Source organism: Pteropus medius, unplaced genomic scaffold (assembly GCF_902729225.1).
Source record: "Pteropus medius unplaced genomic scaffold, Ma_sr-lr_union100, whole genome shotgun sequence".
NCBI classification, from domain to species: Eukaryota; Metazoa; Chordata; class Mammalia; order Chiroptera; family Pteropodidae; genus Pteropus; species Pteropus medius.
In genome coordinates, this window is record NW_024346667.1 from 1,139,421 (window position 1) to 1,163,272 (window position 23,852).

The window sequence follows — 23,852 nt, forward strand, 5'->3', positions numbered from 1 at the left end:
TTCGGTTATGCCCTTAACACAGGCACTGTGGGGTCCCGGTCCTGGCCCCCAGCTTTAGAGGGTCTGATTGGGGTCTTCCTCTGGCCATGTCTCTCCCTACCTGGGCCAAGGTGAGAGCTCATGTCCTCCCTTCTAGAATGTGTTCTGGATACTTGGAACCCAAAAAGACCTCACGTCTGCTCCCCCAGCTCTTTCCTCTGGAAGGTGGACACATGCCGAGTGCATTTCTAAACCCAAAGTGTGGCCAAGGCGGGGTGCAAAGTGTGGACCCTGGAGGTGTGAGCTGGAGCATCTCACACAAGCAAGAAGCCTCTGGAGTAAAGCACAGAGCCAGGGATGGGAAGAAGATTTGATGGTCTAGGCCACCCACGCTGCATAACCCCAAGGAGGCAAAGAGCCTGCATTCAGACCGGGCCTTTCCAGTTGCCTGGCTTCCCCCTCAGTCTTTCCAATACCCAGGTTAAAGTTATCAAGGTCAGATGATAGAACATATTTCACTTAAGAGTTAGCTTGATGTCTGACAAGTAAATATGAAGCCTGTGGTACGCAGGCCCGCATGTGTGCTCTTGCCTTGGGCCTGTAAGGGTTCCAGGCAGGCCTGTTTCTCCTCACCCAATGATTTTCCCATAAATCTTCTCCTGGGCTATGATTCCCATGCTGTTTTGGTGTAAACACCGAATGCCGTGTCCGAATTCCCCTCCTATCATTCAGGCCTTCTTCTTTGCACCATTCTTTTCTCTCTGCAGATCCAGTCACTGACACAAGGCCTAGCAGCTAATTTGTAAACGGGGAAGAGAAGCTGTCGCGTGTCCCATAGGTTTTCACGAAGCTTGGGTGCTCCCGGGTCAGACTCCGTCCGATGTGGACTCTGTCGGCAGTGGCAACCACAGCCTGACGGTGACCTCTTTTTTCCTTACTAATTTTTCTCTTTTTCTCACTGCATTATTTCCCCCCATCTTTTCTAAAGTGTGTTCCAGACACAGAGGGAGAGGCTGGGATGGAAGTCGGCCAAGCGAAGACGAGGGATGGGGGAGCAGTCGGCGATTCCGGTTTGACGCTAATGATTTGTGTACAATTCAAGGTCAGAGAATGATATGTGAGGCTTGTGCGCCCACCCACGCAAGCATACACAATTTAGTACTTGATTATATCAGCATATAGCGCTAATACATCTAATGCCGCCTCGTTCACTTGTCTCTCCAATTAGAAAGAAAAGGCTGAGGGCAGGGACCACATGTTAAGCTTCTTTTGTTCCCTATAACACCCACCACCTTATTAGGCACATAATAGGCATTTGATAAATATGCTTTGTTAGAAGAGGCTTGCCTCTGTTAATGAAAAAAATGTGTTTGTGAAATATTCTGAGTAAAATGAGTTGTTTTTTTTATTTTGTAAATGGAATTCTATTTTAACGATACTGGGAGAGCTGCGATGGGAATATTACGGTAAGCCCTTTTACAAAGCGAAGAATCGTTCCATTTGGATTGGCATATTTTTCACCCTCTTGGGCCTTATTTTGTCTTGGAGAGGGTGCCTGTGAATCCCTTGCAACTGTACCCAAGTTAGTTTGGGGAATGTATGTTTTTATGATGATACTGCTGTAGCTTTCGCTGTAATCTCAAAGGGACGTGCTACTTAAAAAAGAAAATAAAAGTAAAACCCATAGGTCTCGATGGTGCTAAGGAAGTTGGCCTAAGTTTCCAGAAAACCAATTCACCAGCTTTGGTAAATGGGACATAATAACCAGAGCTGAGATTTGTGGAGCATCTGGTACATCCGAGACCCTTGACATCCCCCGGGTTTAATCTTCCCTGGAACACAAGCATCACCATCTCATTTTTCAAGTAAAGAAACTGAAGAGACTTGCCCCAGGCACACAGTTATTATGGATCGAATGTGAGATTTGAACCAAGATCCCTTAGATTCCGAATCAGAAAGTTTTTACGGAAATTGTTTCTGTCTCTCTCTGATGCCCTTACCAATAATAATAATACTGCTAATAAAAAATAATAAATAAACTTTTGGATTATCATTATCCCTATTTCACAGATGGGAAGACTGAAGTTAAGAAGTAGATGTGAAATTCAAGTATCGATAACAATCCGCAGAAGGTGAAGGGGCCCATATTTAGGCTGAGGTCTGTCCACTCCCCAGGCTCACTGCTCCCAACAGCCCTTTATGGCCCCAGTGGCGATGGCTTGGCTTCTCCCTGACTCTTACACAAAAATCAGTGCACTGGTCCCTGCTTTCAGGATACCACAGTTATTCTTCCAGAATTCAATTCTTTTTCTTTACATTTTCTAGAGATGAGTCTAAGCCTTCTGCATTTATAAAGCACTTCTTTTGTACCTAGGGCTGAGTTAGGTACTGCGGGAAATGGGGAAGCATATCTCTGTGTGTCTGTGTAAAGCAATCATATGTTTAAACCAAAATTATGGAGACTGTTTCTGATACACGCTCGCACTTGGGGTTGTTTAGAAAAATGGTGACTGTGCACTCAACTGTGCTGTTTTAACACCCCCTCTTTGATCCTCAGGAGCACTACCTACAGATTCAGAAGGAATTCAGATAGTACTGTTGATAGGAGATGTATATGGAAGGTTGGCAGGGGCTCATTTGAGATTCACTGGATATGAGGAATTCATTGCATTTAGCTACTCAGCTGATAATATGAGTAAATTAATATGCTCTTTGGAAGAAAATAATATCGAAGTTCTGGTTCAATATGTAATGTGGTCTACGGCCATGCCATCCTGAACAAGCCTGATCCTGTCTGATCTTGGAAGCTAAGCAGGGTCGGGCCTGGTTAGTACTTGGATGGGAGACCGCCTAGGAAGACCAGGTGCTGTAGGTGTAAAAAATAAAATAAAAAATAAGGGATTGTAAACTGACAAGGTCCTTGCAATCTGTGAGGTCAACCAAGGGTTGCCTTGCCCAAAAAATTAAAAAAAAAATATATATCTATATAATCTGAAAGGCGGTTTTCCACAGAAGTTAAGCAAAACCAGAGCTCTGACTTCAAAAGGGCTCTGAGTTCAAATAGGATAAGCAGACCCAGCGAACTTATAAAATTTCTCTTTAAAAAATCAAAACAGGATAAAGGATGGAAACGTTGACAAGAAACTCAATCCTGACAAGAAAAGCTCACAGGAAAAGAAACTCTAAAATCAGTCTTTTCCTGTGCAAGGTGGATCCAAATTTCCTTCCTAATTTTATTTATCACGATCGACATTTTCTCATGGAAAATAACCTCGTGCGTGAGATTGCTGCGGAGGCGGAGGCCTCCGACATGTGCGATGGGCCTTCCGCACAGGTCGGCGTTAGAACGAATTATTTCGATCCCGTGTTGGTCTGGGAAAGAGAAGACAGATGGAAGAGCCTGACAGGCACTTTCCGATTCTCGCTCCCATAGTGATTCAGTGCATGTAAGGCATGATGCTTTTAAAATCCTAATTGTCACTCAGAAAAGAGGAGGTGGGTGGTGGCAGGCAGCAGTACACACCAGTGGGGACTTTCCTCTCCCTCTCCGCTGGCAAGCACACCAGTTAAGATCCACTGAGTCCTTGATCGATGCTTTCAAGGACCCAAGGAAGTCAGTTTTCCAAAAGCAATACAGTTTTTGGTTTTAACACGCGGTGTCCTTCAGTGAAAATGACAAGGAGGTCGAGGTAACGTTAGAATGCTAGAGCCCAGAACTCTTTAGCCAGAGTTAAAGAGGAAGAGACCAGGAAGGTGGATAAGAGCAACGTAAAAGCGTATGCTTGCCTTCTCGCCGTGTGCTAAAATGATGCGCTAAAGTGGGAATTCTCAGCCATTTGCAGATTGCTTCTCCATGACCAAAAGCCTTGCAGACCAGCAATATATCAGCTCCCATTTGCACAATCAACCAATGACCACGTCCCACCCCCGATTCCAACAAAAAGCACCTGATAGTCATTAAAAAAATAAACATCTATCTGAAAGATGGGTCTGGAGGGAGAGATAAAGAGGAAGAGACACAGAAAAGTGTTAAAATTTGTTTTTACCAGTTATTACATTCTAGGAGGGTAAAAGTGGTTCGGAAGCCACTGCCTTGGCAAGGGTAGAAAAAGAATGACACCAGAAGGTCAGAGGTGACCTTCAGGTGGCTTTCCTGTTCCCATTTCACTCTGTGAGTGTTAAGATGGAAGGCGAAATTGCATAATGTTTAAGAGCTCAGGTTTGCATGCAAACAGACTTTGCTTCGGCTCCTGGTTTCGGTGCTTCATTACCATGTGACCCGAACAGGCTACTTAACTCCATATGCCCGAGTTTCAAGATCATTTGAAGATGAAATGATTCATGTCAAGTGTTTAGCACAGAGCTTGGCAACCGAAGCATTCCATGGGTGGCAGCCACGATACCCACCTGCCTTTGGATCAGGGTTTCTCATCCTCGGCACTACTGAACTGGATATTCTGAACTGGATAACTCTGTGTTGTGGGGGCCTGTCCCGTGCATTGCAGAGGGTTTAGCAGCATCTCTGGTCTCTACTTGCCGGATGCCAGGAGCAGCCCTCCCCTCTCCCGGCTGTGACAACCAAAAATGTTTCCAGATGTTGCCAAATAGCCCCTGGGGAATGGGGGACCAACCATCCCTAGTTGAGAACCACTGCTTCGGATCAATCTAAGTTCTAGAAGTTGAGGCTATTTTCCTCCTCGACAGGCAGAGCCTCAGCTTTAGAAAATCCTACTCTTGTTTTGGAGGCCTAGTAACAAATCACAGAACTGTCATGGTCTCAGCGTCCCCATCTTGAGACCAGTTTTTTAAGGTTCCCTCTTATTCTGACTGTGAAAATTCCACTCCGCTCTCCTTCATTACACCCAGGTTTTTTTTTTTTTTTTTTTTTTTAGAGAGGCAGAGCAACCCTTGGTTGACCTCACGAATTGACCTTGTCCTAAACACAATCACTTTGTTTTTTTGTTTTTTACGCCTATAGCACCTGGTCTTCCTAGGTGGTCTCCCATCCAAGTCCTAACCAGGCCCGACCCCGCTTAGCTTCCGAGATCAGATGGGATTGGGCTTGTTCAGGGTAGCATGGCCATAGACTACACCCAGGTTTTAAAAATGATTTCTTCTCTATGAGGAAACTTATACAAGCGATATATGTTCAACCGGAAAATACAGAAATGCAGATAAGCAAAAGAGAAAGAAGGAAAAAGAAATATCATTTATAATTCTAGCAGGTAGAACTCGCTAGGGTTTCCATTATGATGAATGGGTTTTCAGATGTTTTTCAGATAGATATATGTGTATATCTGCAGAAACACACGCACATACACACTCACATGCACAAATATTTCCTGGATGCTTGTTTTTTTTTCCCCCAGGTATTAATTCTAGCAATCTCTAGACCTCGTGCTAGATGCTATATATTTTTTCCTCATGGACAACTTCCCTCAAAAAATGATTCATCTGCTCATGTTTTTCACTGGATGTGGACGAACCTGAAACTCTTAGTAGTCCTTTATGTCTACGCGGAAAGACTTCTTTAACTGAGCACCCAACTGACAATTAAGCCACAGTGTCCCAGCTATCACCTTCGGTCAACACATCCTTTACTGACAACCGATGGCAGCCTCGGTTTCGTTCCTTCCATGTCCATGGTCATCTCCACCCATCTCTTTCTTTTGCTTTGGCTCTATTGCGAGGGTCATGTCAGTCGGGTCCTAATTATCTTGTCCCAGGTGTGCCGTGTCCTAGCCTCCCTCGTGCCGATCACTTTGATCAAGATAGTACTCTCCCCTTTTCAGAAGCCCGCGACCACTGCCTGCTGCTCCTTGTATCACAGGTTAGATCTTAATGACAGGCTCCGAGGGGCTTCCTCTTCGCCTTCGGTTCTCCTCCCGAGGCCCCGTCTCTTGCTTCTCCTCAGCTTGCACTTCTTATTCCTTATCAACTCTTCACAGCTCACAATTCCCCGACTCCCTCTTCTGAACAAAAGCCCATTAAAAGTATAAAGTAAATCAAAGGGCAGGGCTGATGTCTTCTAAACGAGAAAAACTAGAACGTAAATAAGTTATTCTTCTGTTTATACTGCAATTACCAGTTGTAGTTAATTACTTATTATATTAATGGGGTGTATCATTTTTACAGATTATTAATAAATGCTTTTATTTATCTGAGTTTTAAACACATAGGAATTTTCACCAGTTGGGTGAAACGTGTTTATGACACTAGGAAGTCAACCCCATGAAATGATTTTCTTGTAGCAGTATTTCTCATCGAGGTAGATGCATTTACTTAATCCAAAAGATAGCTAGTTTTCTCAATTAAAAGGTATACAAAAGACTAACCCTCGAATTTGATTATTGTACCTTGGACAACATGTCACTCTACTGAACATAAATGGAAATCCGTGTGGTTATTATTTTAAAAATTTTTAAAAATCCAGCTTTTACTAGAGGATAAACTTTGTAAGGGCAGGGACCATGCCTTTTTCGTCTTTTGGGATACAGCAAAGAGACTACAGCCTTCTCTGCATGTGGTCCTCGATAAATGTTGCTAGGCGATTCATATTTGAGGGGGAAATGGAAAGAAAAGCCTGAAGGACTTAAAGGATTTGCATGCGTGCATCTTGCTGTGAATAATACGAGTGTGGAGAGATGCCTAAGTGGACAGCATGGGGCACGGAGGGCTTTGGACCCTGAAATATTCAATAATAGGAAGTTAGAATGTGGCTGACGGCAGCGCTCGGCCTGGGAGACCAGGGAGACGTGTGGGAGGAACTCTGAGATGCCACAGAGCGTTATCACAGCATCGCGCATGCCATCCTGTCAGGGGGAACTACTTCCATAGGAAAGCTAGCACAGAGGACACGGAGAAGGACAGAAACCACGGGCTAGAAACAATAAATGCCGTAACGGGAAAAGGGCAGGGAAAGAATTCTTAAAGCAGAAGTGGAAAGTCGGGTAACTAACAAGGCTGGGTGTAGTGTAAACAGGTAATAGCTCAGATGCAAGGTCCTCTAAAATTTTATCTCCTGCTTTAAATAAAAGCAAAGGCTTCTTTACATTTGACCGCAGAATTCTGCATTAATCCTCTGCCATGAGGCACAGCTTTGATATCAGGTCTGGGGCTGCAAAGTGAAAAAGAAACACATTTCTGGTGCATTTGGAGTCTGTGACTTCCCGCTCCGCCCTCCTGTCCCCTACGCGGGCACGGCACCCCATTGCACATAATCCCCAGGTGGTTCTGCTTATCTTTGCCAGCTCAGTCCTTCCCATCCTAAGCTTCTCTGTGCCAATATCACTTAAGCACTTTACGAAATGTCAAAAGCCTTTCCTGGTAATTACGGTGTCCACGAACAGGTCCAGAGAGTCTTTCAGAGGACAGAACTGATTCCCCTCCCCCAGGGCGTGACTGGACTTAATGATTTGCTTCAAATGAATAGAATAAGGAAGAAGAGAGGGTGTGTGACTTCGACACCACGTCATAACAGACATGGTGACTTGGCTCCTTCTTTGCTCTACCGTGAATCGCTCGCTCTGGGGAAGCCAGCTGCCATGTTATGAGACCACTCAAGCAGCTGTATGGAAAGATCCCTGAGGCGAGGAAGTGGGGTGCCACGGGAGGGAGCCCCTGGGAAACAGTCTCCACCCCAGTCTCGCCTTCGGATGACGCGGCCCCGGCTGACGACTTGACTGCAAGGCTCACGAGAGAACTTGAGCCAGAACTACCCAGCAAAGCTGCTCCTGGATTTCCTCAGAGCCGTGTGGCACAATAACACTTTTCATTTTAAGCTGTTAAGTTTTGGGTGTGATTCGTTACACAGCAACAGATAACTAATACATAGATTTTCCAACAGAGCTCTTGTTATTTTGGAGTTAAGTTTTAAAAGTTTGACTGAAATGCCTGTTTTAATCTAAGTAACCCCCCAAAAGAAAAAAAAAAAGGAGTTTAAAGTAATAATAGTTTTCATTATTTTGGGAATACTTATTTACCTATTTCTAATACATAAAAAGGATAGATGTTGTAAGTGCTCAGCTGAATTAAATGCCACCTTCTTGGTTAGCTTCTGATTAACTAAGGCAAAGACAAATGATTTCTCTCATATCATAAGGTTCCGGAGACAACTAGAGCACTAGAAATCACTAGAAAGCACTAGAAATCACTAGAAAGCACTAGAAAGCTTCTAGGAGTGTGAGAGGTGAGATTGTGGATAGATTTTTTTCTTGAGGTGTTTTCTTCATGTAAGATCATTTAACATAAATGAACAAAAAATGTGGCATTTTTATATTATATGTTAAAATATTCTTTTAATAAGTAATTCTTACTTTAAACAGAGGTATATATAAAAGGGAACAATCTTCTCATAGCTAAATGAAAGAAAACTTTACGATTATTTAATAGTTGCTAACAGTTGGTTTTTAAAGGCAAATTAATATACTTTTACCACTTTGTTCGCAGTCCCTGTCCATGTAATTTCACGCATATGTGATAAAATGTTTCTTCCAGAATCTTTGCACCTTTGTACGCCCAATGCCTAGACATTTCAGGTATATAATAAATGTCTGTTGAATGAACGAATGGATGCATGAGAATGAATGAAGCTGGCTTTGAGGAAAACTGAAGCATAGTTTCACTTTCCTAGAGGGTTAAAAGGGTATGAATAGTATATGATGTGTTTAATGTTCTAAATTTAAAAAATACGTATCGTACATACTATGGATCTGATCCTGTGCTAAATGCGTTACATAAATTAGGACACGGCTTTGTCATAATAACTCTGTCATTACCATGGCCGTTTCCTAGATGGAAACCCTAAAGCTCAGAGAGGTCAGGTAAGCTGCCCAAGGTCCTGCCACTACTGAAGCGGTCAAGTCAGGATCTGAATGTCTGTCCTAGCTTCAGAGCCAGCAATCGGCCGCTACACTCCGCCACCTCCCTACCCAGGTGCTTCCCTAACTGATCTCATGAGCTGCAGCCAGCCGCCCGGGAGACCAGCGGGGGAAGGCGGGAGTGCTGGGACCGGTCCCGCCCAGGCCGAGAGCACGGGGCCTGTTCTGCAGTGCTCTGGGGAAATGTGTTTATTCACGCGTTTCTCTCCCTAGGCCACCGATTCACCATGCTGCCAATTGTCCGATTCCTCACGTTCACACAGAGCTAAGCGTGTTCCTCTCTAGCCGCACACCTCCCCCGCCACCCCCAACATAATTAACGAAGCTCATCAAACCCCTGGGAAACAAGCCCAGAGCACCAGCCACTCTCACTGACATGGTAAGAGTCCAGCGCTCCCCCACCTGCCACAGGATATGTGTGTGGCCCCAAGGCTGCCGCCAACATTACACGTCCACAACGGGGCAGGCACGGATAAGGGCACGAAGGAGTTCTTTTCCCAATAAGCAGCCACAAGACACACGAATGGCAGCAGGCCACACAGAGCAGGTGAATGCTAATGACAAGGGCACGCACTTGCCGTGGGCGGGTTGTCCAGAGGAGCGGACTCAGGGCCACTGTGAAGCGGGTCCCCCGACCAGGCGGAGTGCAAGGGGAAGCACTAGTCTGTTCTGTCCGGTGTAGGGTTATACAGCTTTTAAAAGTGACACGAAGAGTCAGCGGCTCTGTTCATTTTGCTCCATCTCTGGTCCTGCCGATTGCCTTTCTGACCAGAGAAGATTTTTTTGGTTGTTCTAGACCTGTCCTGTCAAACCCCATGGGACTGTGAGCCCTCACAACATGACTGGTCCAGCTGAGCTGTGCTGTAAGTGTAAAAGACCCATCAGATTACAAAGGCTTGGTATGAAACACAGGAGGTAAAGCATCTCAATAATTTTGATGGTGATCACGTGTTGAGGTAATAATATTTTAATATATTGGGTTAAATAAAAATATATTAAGATCGGTTTCGCCTATTCCTTTTCGCCTTTTACAATTAAAAAATTTTAATTTTAATCCCACAGTTTGTCGTACATTTCTATTGGATGCTGCTGCTCTGGAGTTTGGGACAGCTAAACCCATCAGTGCTCTGGGGGGGGGTGGCGGGGGGGTCACAAAGGCCACTTGCTTTTCCAGGCTTTTTCTCTAGGCTTTTCTGCCACATGAATGAAGATCCATTATAGCTGATCTCGAGACCAGCAGCATCCACCACGAAGGCCGCTTCCCAGTCAGCCATGAACCAACTGCATCTCAGGGCCTTCGGTCAGCCTTTGGCCCCATGGCTTTACCCTACAGCCGTGAATGGTCAGAGCTCGAGCACGCCACAGCACCGAGCGGCACATGTAACTCAGACTCTTATTTCTCTGATCTGAGAAGCTGGCTCTCTACTCTGCATTTAGCAGCATGTCGTGAATGAGCAGAGGGGCCCAGAGCCCCACCTCTGGCTGTGCGGTTTGTGGACAGCACTACAGTATCAGGTGGAGGGTGCGGGGGGTGGGGAGGCTGCTGTCACACCTGGGGTGCCCGTGGGGCAGCGGCTTTCGCCTGCTCAGAGGAGGCGCCTTTTTCCTGATTCTCACCAAGGCCAGAAAGACTAGCAGTGACCTGAGGTGGACGACTCCTACACCCAGAAATGACCGTTTTTCCTTGCACCATGGATGAACTTCAGCTTAGTACTTAAAGTGCTCTCAGCCTAACAAGCTAATTAAAACGTCCTTTGTATGAACTGGCTAGAGCCCAGTGCCGAAAAGTGACCCAAACAAATTTTCGAAGGTCTCAGATGCAAAAGCAATTAGAGAATGTAGCCACGTTTATAAAAACCTCTCCTAGGAAATCATAATATTAATAAATGGGAGTTGTAAGTTTGGATATTGTTTGGGGTCCATATTTACAGCTTAGTAAATAAAAATGTACAGGTAACCTGCATGACCTCATGGATCATATTAGCTAATCATGACAATGTATTGGAAATCTAACTAACATGAGAGGTATTTTGATTCTTTATGCACTGGGTCAGATATAAACCATTTGGCGTCATAAAGATTAATTCCATAGAAACTTGCTCGGGACCCAAGATATAATAGACTACCTTTATACAGGACAGTAATTTTTTTCCCCCCAAAGAGCTTTGCAACCTCTAGAAAAGCCCAAAGTTGCTATGAATAGCTAGTGAATGATGTCATTATACGTTTTAAAGCCTGGAACTCTGTTCCTTCCATATATTTGCATAATGACCATCTTTAAAGCACTCTCTCTTTAAGTATAAGATGTGACCAAGAAAATCCTCATAATGGAAATATTAAGCAAAAGGAACATATAATTGTCTGTTACTACTCTGACGAATGAAAAGAACCATTTTCATAATAATATGAATTTACTGAAATATAAACACATGTAAAAACAAAAAGCCCAACTGTGAAACACCGGAGTAGCTGTTTGTAGCTCCATTTAACACAGACTTTAAAAATAATTGATGTGAACTTGCTTCATACCTTCTGCTGAGTGTGGAAGAAGTACCTTAACAAATGGGAAATGGGAATCAGAAGAATAAGATAAATAATAACGAGTGTTTGAAGTGTTTTTAAATATTTAGACTTATGCATGCCGCGACCATCATCTTTCAGAAACTATTATGCCACCCTCGCATTTAACCTTACGATCACGAACATTCGATTCTTCTCCCTTTCGTCTTATCATATAGTCAATCATCAAGTTCTCTTATTTCTTTTCTTTAAATGCTACTATACTTGTTTTCCTTTAAACTTTAAATGCCCCAACCAGATAGAGACTCTTATTGTCTCACACTTTAAATAGTAGAAAGTCCCCTAACAGGTCTCTCAAATAAGTCTCCAAGTTACTGTTTTCCAACAGGAACCCTACCCTCCAGCCTGGCTATCATCGGCACTGTCTCCTTCAAGAACAGCCTTTGGCCCGCATGAGGATGCGTTTCCATCCACCCTCCAGCCCCCTAACTCCCATCGTGCTTGGTCGACCTCAAAGCTTATCTCTCTTTCGGTGCCTGTTCTCCTCCACCCCAGGCTGGGCCAGCCCTCGCCGTCTCTCTGCCCATGGTTCTTATCAGAATTAATAAAGGTGGCACTTAACCACTTGCCGCCTTGTGTTGATCTAAGGTACGTGCTCCTCATCTCCCCAACTAAAGTGCACATCGCCAGACACTGTAGAAGGCATCATTCTGGTATTTCTTTTTAGTCCATCATATTTAGGACTTTAGGAGCAACTGTACATGGGGAAGGTATGCCTGGTCAAGTTTCACAATTAGGCTTTAGGCTCCTGCCGAGAAAAAATAAAGCTGATCTACTGTCTTACATCTGAAGGCACTGGATATCTACCCATTGGGGGCCTCAGGCAGGGGCCCAGGGCGCAGTGAATGACCTTGAAAGGAAGGGAATCCACAGCTCAGGAAGCAGAATGAAATCAGGCATCTGGCTGAGGCAATAGCTTCTCAAAGCCCAGGAGCCTGGACGCCAGCCTTGATGCAACCGTGTCAGAGCGTGGAATACCAATTGCCACCCTACTGACTGACATGCTTGGGAGCAGTCCTGCCCTGAGGCGGACGCCCCAAAAGAGGGCCTGAGTAAGCCTTGCACTTCCTTTAATGTGTGCACCCCCCATTCCACGGCAATCTCTCTTCCTGTGGATACTGAGGAGGGCAGCGTGCACACACAAGACCATGCCTGCCCTCAGGAGGTCCTGATACCAAGGGAGAGGGATGAACGAATGACCAGCAGCTCTCTCGGAGAGACAAAGGGGGATTCTCCCTTCACCATGGTGGGAGCGGGGAGGCGGTGGAGGATGCGCTGCTTTGCCCTATGAAGAAAATCAACAGGAGTAATTCTATGATTTACAAAACACGGCTAATATCCAGAAGATCTGATCTCTTAAAAAATTTATAGTATCTTAGAAAAAAAAAAAAGGAGAAAGAAATCCATTAAGCGCAGAGCAACCTAATTTTTCCATCTTACTTGAAATGATACTAGCCTTGGACCTTACAGAATTTATAGTTCCACAGACAATAACTGCCACATTTGAGCATATGCAAATATTGAGCAATGAAATACACACAGGTTGGGCATAACTGAAGTTTCAGGGTGATCTTATTATGTACTATTTCTCCATTGGAAAACGGTGGTGGTGAGTTGCGGATTAAGATGCATCCTCCCGGGTCTCATCCCAGACCTACTGATTCTGAATCCCTGGCAGTGGAATCCGATTACCTGCATCTGGACAGTTTCTCCAGGTGAGTCTTAGGCTCACAAGTTTCAGAACCACTGTTTGATGGGTTGTAAGTTCTCTCAGTAAATAAGAATATTCCTGTCTTACAAAACCTTTAAAGAGTATTCTGACGGGGGCTAATTAAAACCTCTTTCCTTCTACAATACTATTTATTATAAGATGAATCCCTTCCTTAAAACTTTTCCTTTTTTGCTGTTCATTCTTAGTCCCATCTTTCTAGGACTCTGAAGAATGTCAATCAGGATTTTCAAAATATGTCAGCATGTGTATGGAAACGATTATTACACTCATCAGTAGGAACATTTCATTTATTATCTGCATTTCTGTAGCGGTTCTTCCCACTAGTGTCCGCCCAGCTGGGGGGCCCTGAGGGGTTCAGGCAGTGATGAGTGTTCTGTCAATATTTTACCTTGCATTTGAGTTGCCAGATACTATTGGCTTAGTCGGGGTCATGGAACCTAAATTGTTTTTATAGTCCTTGAAGTAAGTCAATATTTTCAAGATTCTAAAAACTACTCAGTGGTTATAGTCACAAGGCCTTATGCTGAAAGAGCGTGCTGATCGCCTGGACACTGCTAGCCTTGTGAATGCATGCGTTTGACATATGTAAATTTCACGTTAAGAGAGCACTTTAGGTTTTATGAAACCAGCTCTATTAACGCCCGAAATATTAGGAGCGATAATGTGAAATTTGTTGTAAAATATAAATTTCAATATTGGATAATATTTGACATTTCGATCGATACTGAAAAGCCTCTGGTAGATTGCACGCCTACCTTTATCTTGGCCTTGTGCAATGCCCCAGTACAATGACAATAAAGGAATAAAAATGACATAAATATTCAAGAACAAAGAGGATGGGAGATGGAAATAGCAATCGAGGGATGTCAACCAAATTCTGGAAGATGAAAATCAGATGGCTGAATGGTAAACGACTTAGCGGCTTAGAGAAAGCTCAATCTAATCCTGCAGGAGGGAGAGCCAAAAATAAAGCAAGATGCTTCAAGCAGAAGAATGCTAGGAAGTCTCAGGAACCAGAAGCACCTCTGAAAGCCAGGGTGGGGGTGCACGAGAAAGGAAAACTGGCCGAAGTCCTGTTTAATTAAGAGGTGGATCAGGCACTCTCCCCCAGACCAGAAGGAAGAAGGTGTATTATTCTCTGGAGAGACTAAACCACAAGGCTCAGGAAGCCAGGATCCCAGCCCCAGCCGAGGGTGGGTTGAGGAGCCATACGACAACAGGGAGGTTAATGAAAGTCTACATAGTATTTAGCGACCCACCCCTCACTATCACCGCCACCTTCCGACTCCATTCCTTTGCTCAGCGCCAGAAAGCCAGCCTCCAGATTTATAAATCTCAGCCATGAGATTGAAGGTGTCTTTTCTGATTGGCCTTCAGGGGGATAAAAAAATCTACAGACATCGATCCAGTGAAATGGTTGGGTTCAAGCCCAATCCCCATATTACAAAGCCCCCCGTTTGACGAACTCTGTGAAAGCATACGGAACAACTAATTAACTTTATTGCGCTTCGCTCTTAAAATAAACAGACACTTGAGAAAAGTTTCTAACATGAAAGAAAAAAATACAATGATCATATGGGAAAAGGTGTTCGGGAGAAACCGATCATGCAGGGGCACAAGAAAACTTAATTTAAAAATGATAATTCATATCCTTAGATCGAAAGGGGTACCTCAGAGAATAAGAGAGAAGTTGTGGAAATTTAAAATGTGATAAATAAAAATGAAATGTTTAATTTTAGAGTTGGAGGATAAAGTTAAGGAACTCTCATGAAACACGGAAGAAAAGGACAAGGAGATGGAAAGCTGTAAAGATATGAAAATTAGAGAACAATTCAGGAGGTCCACGACGTGATGAATAAAAGTTCCAGAAAGTTAAAAAAGGGAAAAGGGGGAAAATTATCAAAGAAATAATATGAGAACAGATCTTAAAGACACACGTTTCCAGATTTTTTAAAGAAAGTTCACAGTACCAGACACAGTGAATGAAAGAGAGCTACATTAAGGCATATCATCACGAAGTTTCAGGGACAGAGAGAAGATATGACAGGCTCTCAGAGTGACAAACAGGTTATACACATAGAGCGGGAGATCCGAATGTTGTTGGATATTGTGAAAGCCACAGGACTGTGAAGAAATGCCTTTAAAATTCTGATGGAATATGTTTTCTTAACTATTATTCTATATCTGGCAAGCTACCAATGAAATGTGAGGGTAAAGACATTCTCGAAAATAGTTTCCATAAAAATAATCTCCCGTGCACCCTTTCCTAAGCGCTGAGGGGACGCACTCCACCCATTTGAAGGACTAAGCAAGAAAAAGGAGGAAGGATCAAGAAAACAGGTAAAGCGACACCGAAGCCGTGAAACACTCCAAGAATGACGGTGAAGGGCAGTTGTGAGACTTCAGTTAAGTGATGACCAAACCTGTATGATGGAAGACGGGAACCTTCAGGAGAGAACTGAAGGGGGCGAGAGAGAGAGAGAGAGAGAGAGAAAGAGAGAGAGAGAGAGAGAAGAGAGAGGAGAGAAGAGACAGGGGGAGAGATGAGACAGACAGAGAGAGAGAAGAGGAGAGAGAAAGAGGAACGGACAGACAGACAGAAACAGAGGGAGGAAGAGGAATTTTGAGAAAGAGAGAAGTAGGAGGTGGGAGAGGAGCGAGGGAAGGAGAGAGAAAAGAGAAAAATATTTAAGAAAAATAGATTATCCGATGTGTCTGATTACCTTGAAAGTTTTATAGAGTCAGAAAAGTTTGAGGCTAGATTAAGGTAGGTGCAGAGACAACACCAATTTAAAAAGAAAGAGGCCTTGTTAATTCCATGGAAAACAAAAAGTTATGAAGAAAGTACAGCCACAGTGCACTACGCAGCTAGTCTGTGACGTGCTGTGCAAAAAGCAGTCACGTAAATACGAAATACTTTAAAAACCCTCATTTGTGATATATTTAGCTATAGTGAGAGTATGGGGAAGAGAAAAAAGAGATGATGTGTGTGGAGGGGGTTGAGTTTGTGAAAAGTAGTATAAGTGAGCTAAATCCTCATCTTCTGCAGAATCAGAAAACTGAAATGTTGAGAAATAGTTTATGGAAATAAATAAGACAGAAGTTCACGAACTGGAGTGATCACCTCAGGGGAGCAGAAATAAGGAAAGAAGGAGACGAAGCTGCATTTTCTCATCATGAGCCTCACAGGACTATTTGACTTTCTGAGCTACGTCATGTTTTATTTGGATAAAATAAACTGTACATTTTAAGAAAACTAAGCAAAGGGATGCTAAGTTTTTGAAGTTAAGAAAAATGTACCTTCGAAGAGATTTCCATGATGACTGTTAATACTGGAGCTCTGTTCTTTCTGAGTAGATTTTTACGGCTAAAAAGCTTATGATAATATACCTTACATGATACGTAACCCATGTTGGTAAAATAAAATTGGAAGGGGAAAACATTCTTTAAAACACAAGCACATTTCTACTCATTCTGATACACACGGCCACACGCATCGAACAAGCATGTAAAGTATTAAAGTATAGAGTAGCAGGGTCATCCATGATTTATCTAGTCCTATGAATGCAACCACTAAAAATTCACATCCTATTTGGGAAACTATTCGCTTTCCCCATGTAAGTCATTCTTGGGCTCTAGGTATCCCTATAACCATCCTTGACCACCAAGCGCACGTTTGCTTTGGCTCGTTCCTCTCATAGTTGCTTCATTGCGTTCTTTTTGTTTGTCAGACAGAGACCGAGTTTGCCTTCTCCACAATCTCATTGTTGTTTCACTGGTTCAAGATAACCACCTCCTATCAAAGGATTCTTTTTAGACTTGTCTTTCCAGTTCTTCCGTTTGCTCTCAAAAGCAGCTCTGTGTTATTTGTGCTAATGCTCCTTCCATTGGAGCTGAGAATCCGCTGTAGACATATTTTTGGCCTGAACTTTGATAATCGCCATGTTTAATGATTTATTCACCATCCTTATGTTTAAGACACCATGTTAGGTACTCTGCAAAAAAGAAAGTGCGTGTGTGTGTGTGTGGTGGAGAGAGAGAGAGAGAGAGAGAGATCTTGTCCTTGAGAAACAACGAAATTAGGAAAAGATATACTAGCTTGACATGACCAAAGTAAGTTTAGTTCTTTCATCACAGAAACATGCATTTTAAAAATCAGAAAGCAATCTAGGTCCAATATATGATAAACAGAAGTTCCAGAAAGTAAACAAGAGAAAAGAGAAAGAAGCGATCGAAGAAGTCGCACAAGAACATAACCGAGAGAAGGTCGGAAGCTTGTGGGAGAAGTTCGACTGACGCTTTCGTTGTCACTATCTGAGCTCAAGTTTTATTGGAATTAAGAGAAGAGGAAGAGGAGTGAAAACGGATAAGAGAGTGAGCGTGGGGAGAAGGGTTCTGGAACGATCTTCTAAAGCAGGGATTCACAACTAATACTACATATAAATGAAAAGGAAATAATGCTATCACCTCAATCCGACCTAAGTACCTTTAAGACTCATGTTCCAGCAAACTGGATAAATAAGAATTTTCTTTTAAGGAATTGCCAAAGTATAAACTTTCTTAAAATAGGGGATTTCCTTTCCTTAAAAAGTATTTTTCCTGATGGTAGAATTAACATACAGGTGTGACAGAAAATTTAGAAAATTCAGTAAAGTATAGAGAAGAAAACAATAATCACTCGTAATTTTATCAACCAGATATACCATTCCTAATATTTTAGTTATGCATATTTTTCTATATGTGTTAAAAAAACACAATCTAGATTATAACACACAAGCTGTTGTATGACCTGCTTGTTTCACTCATCCTATGTGCATTTCCATGCGATAAATCACTAAATATCATGATTTGCATGTACATTATTTTTCCAAAATACTTGTTTAGGTTCCAATTTTTCACTATCATAAGTAACACTATGAACATAATCTTTGTATATAAATCTTTGTTTAGTTCTTTAATTATAAGAAATACTACATAAATTCTGAGAAGTAAAATTTCTAGATAAAACATATTCAAAATTTTGAAATAAGTTTTTTTTTTGTTTCTTTCTATGTTTGGTCCCCTTTTTTGAAATAGCCAGGAACTAAGTGAATTTCTATTCATTTCTGAGAGAAATGGCATTTTATGCAAATATCCCAAATAAGAAAATATCTGTATACAATAATTATCTTGAAATAAATGTTCTAGTGTTATTGATGCTGGTGTTCAAGTCATTCATTAAAACTAAATGTTGATCACGGCCCTCGTGACCAGCAAAGAATAAAGTGAATTTTCACTAGCAACAGCAGAAAACAAATTTGAACTACACCAGTGCATAATTATGTTTCCTGTCTCGCCTGTAACTTGTGCACGTATTTGTGCGAGGTACTCACATATAGTGTAATTAACTCTTCTGAGAGCTATGTAAATCCTGCTCCACAATCAGGTAAAAGCATGAAATAAATGGTATGTTTGCAGAAAGATATTCACATGTTTATATATGTGTTTCGAAGCTTGTTTCAAACAGTGGGAAGTTAATATTTCATTAAAAAGCATGCTTTTGCGCGATGGTTCTTAATGGTGAGGACGTCATAATTCTCATGAGGCCTCAAGAAGGAGGAGTCTGTCCACCTGAAAGTACCTTGTGAGATGGAAAGGACAGACCAGACACACCCACAAGTTTAGTCCAGAAAACCATCACTTTTCGTTTCTTCACCTGAGTCCTTTCAAAACATGACCTCTGCAGCCCCAGGCTTCGGTTACTCATAGGCGCGCATAAGGACCTGAAATCAGCCCCTTTAAGATTCGTGTTTCAGCAGAGACAAGAACTGCATCCCAAGTTAGCAAATTCCAAAAGGCATTTAGTGAGGGTGGGGAGCGAGGATGGATCCACGTCGCACCCACATGTCCGCAGAGCCTGCGAGTTGGAATTAATCATCTTTGGTCTGGCTCAGAGGAAATTCTCTACTGCAGCTGGCGTGAAAACGGCAAATGTAGAAGTACAATTTGTATTAAGATTAACAACAGACCATTCGGATGGCTTGCGATCTCATAAAGCTCGAACACATCTGGGCTACAACAAACACCTCTGTACATTGCCTATATTTTTGCCTGCTTCGGAACTTAATATCGAAGTGTATAAAATGTTCTATTTTTTCCAATGGTATATATTTTTTAATGAAACCAAGAGAAAACATAGAAGTTCACATTTCAGTGATGTTTTTCTACCAGCTACTGATTGCAGTTGATGTAAACCAAGCTATATTTTTATCTCTCCAGACAGAATTTTTTTAGAGCTAGTCGGCATGTGCAGACAAGAAACCACTGTGAGGTTTTGGGGCTGGAAGGCTGTGAAGGACAAGCATCAAGCCACAGAGCTCAGGCCTGTCTCTGCAGGCCAGCACCACCTCCAGCTCTGCAGCCTCCATCAAGTTCAGGAGGCTTGGGTAGATGTGGGGGTGGTGGGTGGGGGGGGCACACAACAGGAGATACAAGATGCAAACAGCCTCCCTAGTGATACAAGATCTGCTCGCATTACTTCCCAGTGCTTCTGATGCATCCAATTGTAGACGCATATTAGACACATAGCCAAGCACTAGTTAGAACCCATTTGCACATGCGGGCCCTTAAAGCAAAGACTCTTCTACAAAATCTCCAACTACAATGCAAATGTCAGCACTTCCCACAGGACTAGGGAACAAAATAGAAATTGGCAGTAAAGAGATGGCTCGTGAACTCACCCATGTGTGAAGAAGGTCAGTAGAACCGATGCATTTCCCCACTCCCCCTTTCATTCAAGGTAGAGAAAGAGTTAAATTAAAAGAGCTTTGGCTGCTCGCCACCCTGGTCAGGACAAGGAGAGTAAATGCTTGTCGGTGAGTATTCACTATCCAATCGGTTGCCACTCATTTTTACCACGGATCACTGAGAGCCCTACACCCCTGAACCGAGAAGTCGTGACGTGGGAAAGAGGAGACTTTACTTTGAGACACCACTAAGATAAACTCCCCATCGAATTTCCCTGAATTAGACCCGAATACATGGGAGAGGCTTTACTGCACTCCTAAGCCACGAGGTTGAAACAGCTTCTAACTGCGTTAGTTCAGCAACAAACCTTTAAACGTTGAGTGGTCCCACAAAAATCTATCCTCCAGTTCACTTTAAAAATACAGGGCACTCTCCCACATTTGAACATCGAGAATCCAAATTTCCATGATTCATAATTCAGTAAGATATAGGTGAAGGTTGTTCAGAGCCTTAAAAAACCTATAGGGATACCAAAGCGTCTGGCCTTCCCACCACCCCAGTCTAGGACTGAATTCAGGAGCTCCGGGTTTGGCCCTGTGACCTCTACAGCACGGCCTCCCTCCCGTGAGAACTTCGTGTAATTTATCGTTTCTTATCTGCTTGTTGGGAATAAAAGGAGTTTGATTCCTGGGGGATCGAATACAGGAAAGTTAATTGTGTTATCCTTTTCCATCTCTTAGAAGAAAGGAGAGAGAGAGAGAAAAAAAAGATAAAACGCGAACGTGGCAACACGTGAGGATGCGTAGGAAGGATTTCCGCAGGTAAGCGCACCCCGCGAGCACTCACGCTGTGGAGAGCATCACACGCTGACGGTCGGACGCGCACCACCAGAACGACGCACGGTGGGGCTCGCTTTCACACTTACCTGCCCGTGGGACGGAAGTGCCGCGTACGCCAGGGGCTGGTGCATCGCCCCTTTCTGCTTCATGAGAAGCATGCGTTTCTGGTCCTCGCTCAGGTGTGCCCTGGGAGCCTGGAGCTGTGGCGGCGGCTGCTGCTGTGGCTGTGGCTGCGGCTGCTGAGGCTGCTGCGGCTGCTGCTGGATGTATGGCATCAAGGGGTTTTTGTTGGGGTTGGCCATGGGCGGTGTCATCCTCTGACTCAAGTCGGCATTGAAATGGGTCAGAGGCTTAGTGTTGCCATAAGTGAGAATATTGTGCTGTTTGTTTAAGGAGTTGGTACCCAAGTTATTTGGCTGCTGATTGATCATGTTCATGTGATTCTGAGGGAGGTAGTTATTCATTGTCGTCTTCTGCAGGTTGTTTGCCATTGGAGGCACTATAGGGTTTTGGTTGTTAAAGGCTTGGGGGTACATCATGGGGCTATTTGGTTTTTCTGCAGTGAAAGCTGCGCCATACGGACTGGACGGTGGCCCTAAAGGAGACCAACTGGAAGTCTGATTCGCGTGTTGCTGCTGCTGCTGCTTCTGCTGCATGAGTTTGGCCCTTTGCTGCTGCTGTGCAGCCATCTGTTTTAGCTGCTCCGCTGGGGACATGTCGGAGCTGGGCACAGCCACGGGGCCCGACCCTGAACCAGCCACTGTCACTGCTGCCGGATTGAGGAGGTAACCATTTCCGGGCCGAGGTGGAGCTTGGCCTGGAGTGTGGGCTTGGTTCGGAGTTTGCGGGGACTGGACAGCACAGTTTGCTGGTGAGCTGGCGGGGTTTGGAGCGGCGGGCGTGCTGGCAACGGAGGGTAAACTAGTGGCCGTGGAGATGGCAGAAAAGGGAGGACCGGAGGAAGAAGGCCGCGCCTGGGGAGACCCCATGGAGACGTGTGCAAAAGGAGAGTGAGAGGGGTCGCTCTTCACGCTCACACTCTCCTGGGAGAGCGGGGTCTCGGTCGCCGGCTGCGAGAATTCTGACTCCTTCTTCTCTTCAAAGTCCTCATTGAACAGGTCCTGTATGTCATCTTCAGGAACCGTGTTGGCCAGCTCGTCTATTAATTCTTGCCACTCCTGGTCGTTTAAGTTAATGTCCGAGAATAGCTTGTTCTGATTTGAAAGAGACGTTTCTGATGTGTCTATGCAAGTGGGGTCATCTAGAGGTTCCTGCTTGAGGTCCTTGCTCTGCAAGATGGTGAAGCTGTCCTCCAGGTCACTGCACCCGTTGACAGGAAGTTTAATCTCGGGGAGCCTACCATTCTTACTTAGATCTTCCAGAAGTCCGGGAGGGTGAGTGCCGCTATTCTGCAAGGGCAAAGAAGGCTTCAGGTCAAGTTGGTGAAGAGGAGAAGCGGAAGGGAGTGGCATGTTGCTGATGGCTTCCATCCCTGTGGCAATGTCCTTTCGCATTCGCTTGCTAGTTGGAGAAAAACTCCCATCGCAAGCACCATTCTGCTGGTCTCCATTAAGAGGTGATCGGGCTCCTTCCAACTTCCTTTTCACAGTCTCTTGGAGCTGGAAAAGAAACGAGAAAGAGGATGGCTAAATCTCGAGCTGAGAAGTTTACTCTTTAAGCACAGCGATAGGCATCGCTATCGACTAACTTTTAAATGGTTTACGACACACAGTAAAGGGGCTATACTTCTCATTTCAAAGTTGGCCAGGCTTCGGTTCAAATCCTATGAGAAAAGGTTTTATCCAAAAGCAGAGCTCACAAAGCTAAGAGAAAGAAAACAACCCAAAAATCGGACAGTGGGGAACAAGGGAAGAGAGACCATTAAAGGCTGAACTTCTCTCATACAGAAGAATCATCTATTATTATTTTCCAAATGAACGCTAAATGTGAAACTTGGACCCAAATGTGTCATATGCAAGAAAGATGTTAATACTTATCTTAGATTCTTATCACATCTTAATTGAGAACATCAAGGAATTAAGTCAACAATATTTTAAAGAACATTAAAAATTCTCTGAGAATACAGAATTTAATACATGTACCAAATAGCGTAGAAATGAAGACTGGTGGTTAACGTAACCCAAAACTTCCTTTTGGTTCTTGTTTTACTTGACCTCCCACCACCTCGTGACACAGTAGCCCACTCTGTTCTAAAAGCACGTCTTTTGCGACAACATAGATGGACCTCGAGATAATCACGCTAAGCGAAATAAGCCAGACAGAAAAAGTTAAAGACCACATGACATCACTTATATGTGGGATATAAACCTAAAAGCAACAAATGAACAAGACAAACAGCGACTCATGGACATGGGCAACAGATAAGTGGTTACCAAAGGGTAGGGGGAGCGGGGAGCGGGGAGGTAAAAGGGTCAAATATGCGGCGACAGAAAGAAATCTAACTATGGGAGGTGAACACGCAATGTGTATATATATATACACACGCGTACACACACCTTACTGTTAAATTGTACACCTGAAACTTACTGGATTTCGTTAACCAATGTCGCCAATAAATAAATAAATAAATAAATAACTAATAAATAACAATGAAAATAACAACAACAATAAATAAAAGCACATCTTCGCTGGTTTCCAGGCCATCACACCCCCCCGGATTTCTTTCTTTCTCTCCGTCCGCTCTTTCTCAGTCTCTTATGGATTCTTCCTTCTTTCTCCTAAACGACGGGATTCTTCATTGTTTGGTCTTAAGCTTATTATTACTATTTTTCGCCCCCTCTACATGGTGCCGGGATGACTTCACCCATCCCAGCAGCTTCGACTCTCTTCTCTTGGCCGATGTCGCCATGACGACGTACCCCGCCCAGGCGTCTCTGCCGAGCTCCACTAACTCACTGCTCTCTTCCTGGATGGTTCACGGGCATCTAAAACTCAATGTGTCTCAACCCTGGGCTGATTATCTTTTGTCGCTCAAACGTGATCCTCACTCATGTTCCTAGCTCAGTATCTACCCTGTTACCCTGTCCTTAAAACATCTCCCATCATCAATCACCAGGTCCTATGGATTCTGCATCCAAAATATCACTGTAACATGCC

At 43.7% G+C, this 23,852-nt stretch overlaps 1 protein-coding gene and 2 pseudogenes across 2 annotated transcripts in view; 1 reads left to right on the top strand and 2 right to left on the bottom strand.

The window, feature by feature from the left end:
- The window catches only part of MAML3 (mastermind like transcriptional coactivator 3), a 365,957-nt gene that overhangs the window by 125,266 nt on the left and 216,839 nt on the right, over nucleotides 1–23,852 (bottom strand). For both annotated transcript variants that reach the window (XM_039875816.1, XM_039875815.1), the window contains exon 2: nucleotides 20,822–22,354. In XM_039875816.1, the coding sequence (XP_039731750.1) occupies nucleotides 20,822–22,354 (1,533 nt within the window). The remainder of the gene's footprint in view (nucleotides 1–20,821; nucleotides 22,355–23,852) is intronic.
- Nucleotides 2,736–2,854, top strand: LOC120613710 (uncharacterized; annotated as a pseudogene).
- LOC120613514 (uncharacterized) lies at nucleotides 4,949–5,067 on the bottom strand (annotated as a pseudogene).